This window comes from Hylobates moloch, unplaced genomic scaffold (genome assembly GCF_009828535.3).
Source record: "Hylobates moloch isolate HMO894 unplaced genomic scaffold, HMol_V3 SCAFFOLD_12, whole genome shotgun sequence".
Taxonomy (NCBI): Eukaryota; Metazoa; Chordata; class Mammalia; order Primates; family Hylobatidae; genus Hylobates; species Hylobates moloch.
Window position 1 is genome coordinate 44057272 of NW_026652287.1, and position 3793 is coordinate 44061064.

At 53.8% G+C, this 3793-nt stretch overlaps 1 protein-coding gene across 1 annotated transcript in view; it reads left to right on the forward strand.

Annotated features, from left to right (window-relative positions):
• The first annotated feature begins 222 nt into the window (after positions 1 to 222).
• LDLR (low density lipoprotein receptor) overlaps positions 223 to 3793 on the forward strand; it is a 43196-nt gene continuing 39625 nt past the window's right edge. The window contains exon 1 of the mRNA XM_032169715.2: positions 223 to 289. Coding sequence (XP_032025606.1) covers positions 223 to 289 — 67 coding nt within the window. The remainder of the gene's footprint in view (positions 290 to 3793) is intronic.

Here is a 3793-nt window from a genome sequence, read left to right on the forward strand (position 1 = left end):
AAGCCGATGTCACATCGGCCGTTCGAAACTCCTCCTCTCGCAGTGAGGTGAAGACATTTGAAAATCACCCCACTGCAAACTCCTCCCCCTGCTAGAAACCTCACATTGAAATGCTGTAAATGACGTGGGCCTCCGAGTGCAATCGCGGGAAGCCAGGGTTTCCAGTGAGGACACAGCGGGTCGTGATCCGGGTCGGGACACTGCCTGGCAGAGGCTGCGAGCATGGGGTCCTGGGGCTGGAAACTGCGCTGGACCGTCGCCTTGTTCCTCGCCGCGGCGGGGGCTGCAGGTAAGGCTTGCTCCAGGCGCCCGTATAGGGTGAGAGGGAGCCCCCGGGGGGACCCTTGGGAATTTATTTTTTGGGGTAAAAATAATTACTCCATCCCTGGGAGACTTGTGGGGTAATGGCACGGGGTCCTTCCCAAACGGCTGGAGGGGGCGCTGGAGGGGGCCGCTGAGGGGAGCGCGAGGGTCAGGAGGAGTCTGAGGGATTTAAGGGAAACGGGGCACGGCCGTCCCCCAAGTCTCCACCGGGTAAGGGACCCCATCTTCTTTGAGACGAGTCTAGCTCTGTCGCCCAGGATGGAGTGCAGTGGCACGACCTCGGCTCACTGCAACCTCCGCCTCCCGGGTTTAAGCGAGTCTCCTCTCTCAGCCTCCCGAATAGCTGGGATTACAGGCGCCCAACCACCACGCCCGGCTAATTTTTGTATTTTTAGTAGAGACGGGGTTTCACCATTTTGGCCAGGCTGGTCTCGAACTCCTTACGTCAGATGATCTGCCCGCCTCGGCCTCCCAAAGTGCTGGAATTACAGGCGTCAGCCACCGCGCCCGGCCGGGACCCTCTCTTCTAACTCAGAGCGGGGTGTGGGGACCTCCAGTCCTAAATGAAGGGATCACTCCCACCCCCGCCTTAAGTCCTTCTGGGGGCGAGGGCGACTGGAGACCCGGATGTCCAGCCTGGAGGTCCCCGCGGGCTCAGGGGTCCCGATCCGCTTTGCGCGACCCCAAGGCGCCACTGCCACCCTGAGTTGGGTGCAGTCCCCGAATTCCGCCGCGTGCTCCGGGACGGGGGCCACCCCCTCCCTCCCCTGCCCCGCCCCTTTGGCCCGCCCCCCGAATTCCATTGGGCGTAATCCGAACAGGCGACCCTCGAGCCACTCCCCTCGTCCAATGTGAGGCGGTGGAGGCGGAGGCAGGCGTCGGGAGGGCGGGGCTTGTGTACGAGCGGGGCGGGGCTGGCGCGGAAGTCTGAGCCTCACCTTGTCCGGGGCGAGGCGAACGCAGGGGAGAGGCCTCGCGTTCCTCCGCGGTTCCTGTCACAAAGGCGACGACAAGTCCCGGGGCCCCGGAGACGCCTTCGTGACATACACGAGTCGCCCTCCGTTAGCCTGGGCCCTCCCGGCGAAGGCCCCGGTTTCCGCTGTGCTCTGTGGCGATACCTCCGTCCCCACTTTGTCCTGGGGGACGCCCTCACCCCACCAGCCCCGATCAAGTTCACAGAGGGGCCCCCGGCCACCCTCAAGGCCTCGGTTCCTTCCGAGGTTGAAACGTTGCCTCAGAATCTCCCCGCCCCTCCCTGGTCTGCAGCCGAGATCTTCAGCCACGGTGGGGCAGCTACCCCCTCGGGACTGACCCCCTGGGGTGGCCTCGCTTCTTCAGAGGCTGTGAATGGCTTCGGTTCAGCTGTCCAAGGGGCGATTTTTCCTCTGGGTGAAATGGATTAGATTTTAGATTTGCACAAGAGGCTGGTTGGTGCATGATCCTGAGTTAGAACTTTTTAGGTGGCTTTAAATTAGTTGCAGAGAGACAGCCTCACCCTAGACAATAGCTACGTGGCCCTTTCGCTCCCGAGAACGAGCCTAGCCTAGAAAAGGATTGGGATTGCCTGATGAACACAAGGATTGCAGGAAACTTTTTTTTTTAATTGGCAAGGGGGTTGGTTGGCTTTGACTGGATGGAGAGCTTTGAACTGTCTTGAAATTCAGGCTGTAACTAACACACCGGTTTCCTCTGGGAGGCTAGAGAGGGAGGAAGGGTGTAATGAAATACGGATGATTGTTCTTTTATTTTTATTTATTTATTTATTTATTTTTAACTTTTTGTAGAGATGAGGGCTCGCTTTGTTGCTCAGGCTGGTCTTGAACTCCTGGCCTCAAGCGATCCTCCTACCTCAGCCTCCCAAAGTGTTGGGATTACAGGAGTGAGCCACCGCGCCCCACCAGGGATGATGATTATTGCAAACATTCTGCCACTCAGTTTTACAAAAGAAAGGCACTGGATTAATGTGTATTTCACTCACCAAACAACGTCTTCCTTAAGAGAAAATGTTAAGGAAGTCTTAAGCAAGGCCTTGTTTGTTCATCACTTTAGTTTCTCTCTCACGGGATGGCTGAGAGTGTGATGTTTCCTCTGTTGTCAAGGAGACTACACCCCTGATGTTTTCCTCCAGACCTCTGAGAGCTCCGTGGTGTGTGTTTCTAGCACTTCTAGCTGCACCACCTCATGCTCTAGCTGGCTTCAAGGCATATCCAGGGAGGAGTTTCTTGTCCATTTCCTTTACAAAGGGAAGTTGTTGGAATCTGAGCCGCAAGCCTTCACTTAGATCAAAATCAGCCAACAGTGGTGAGCAGAGCTCCAAACATGTCAATGACTCACCCAAACTGGAGTAAGGGAGTTGTCTGCTTTAGCAAGCCCCAGGGTGATTCCCTTGTCATTTCCAGAAATACCTATCTTCCTGGGAACAGTGGGAAAAAATAGGGAGACCTTTGTTGAGACAGAAAACCTGTAGGGGAATTCTGTTCCTCATTCCTGCTCTTATCTGTGGACTTCCTCCCTGATAAGATCCAATTCTAGATGGGTCGGTTGCTGCTTGCTTTGATGGGTGCTTTGATGGGCTTTTTAATTGTTATTATTATTTTGATGGGCTTTTTGATGTCCCTTTTGCCTTCCACCCTCTGTCCCGACTGTCAAGCAAATAGCCTTTTGTTGCTAAGAGACTGCAGATGTAACCGACCAGCAGCAAACAGTGAACGAGTCAGGCTCTCTCTTCCGGAAGCAAAATCAATTGCTGAGATCACTCAGGGGAAAATACTTACCTTATTTGGAAAGAAGCACTGATCAATTTCTTTCTTTTTTTTTTTTTTGAGTCAGAGTCTTGCTCTGTCACCGAGGCTGGAGTGCCATGGCGTAATCTCGGCTCACTGCAACCCCTGCCTCCCGGGTTCCAGCAATTCTCCTGCCTCAGCCTCCTGAGTAGCTGGGATTATAGGCGCCTGCCACCATGCCCAGCTAATTTTTGTATTTGTAGTAGAGATGGGGTTTCACCATGTTGGCCAGGCTGTTCTCGAACTCTTGACCTCGTGATCCACCCGCCTCGGCCTCCCAAAGTCCAAGGATTATAGGCGTGACCCACCGTGCCAGCTGATCAATTGATTTCTCATTCGTTTTCAGCTGGCTCTGTTCCCTTAAGCCAGGAGATTTTCGTTTGTTTGTTTCCCCTTCAAGGAAATGATTCTAGCTACAATTCTGATTTCCTTGTACAACTGTTTTCAGTAGCATGGGGAAAGAAAACATCGAAAGCATTCACCACCTCATTTGTGTGCTGGGGAAAAAAGCAGAAATGTGTATTCTCTTTTTCTGTTTCGATAACCTTATGCCTGACTTGTCACTCGTGACTTGAGAGATCGGAGGGCTAGAGGACTAGAATTTATAGAGGTGTTTTTTTGGTTTGTTTATTTTTGTTTGAGTCGCCCAGGCTGGAGTGCAGTGGCGCAATCTCGGCTCACTGCAA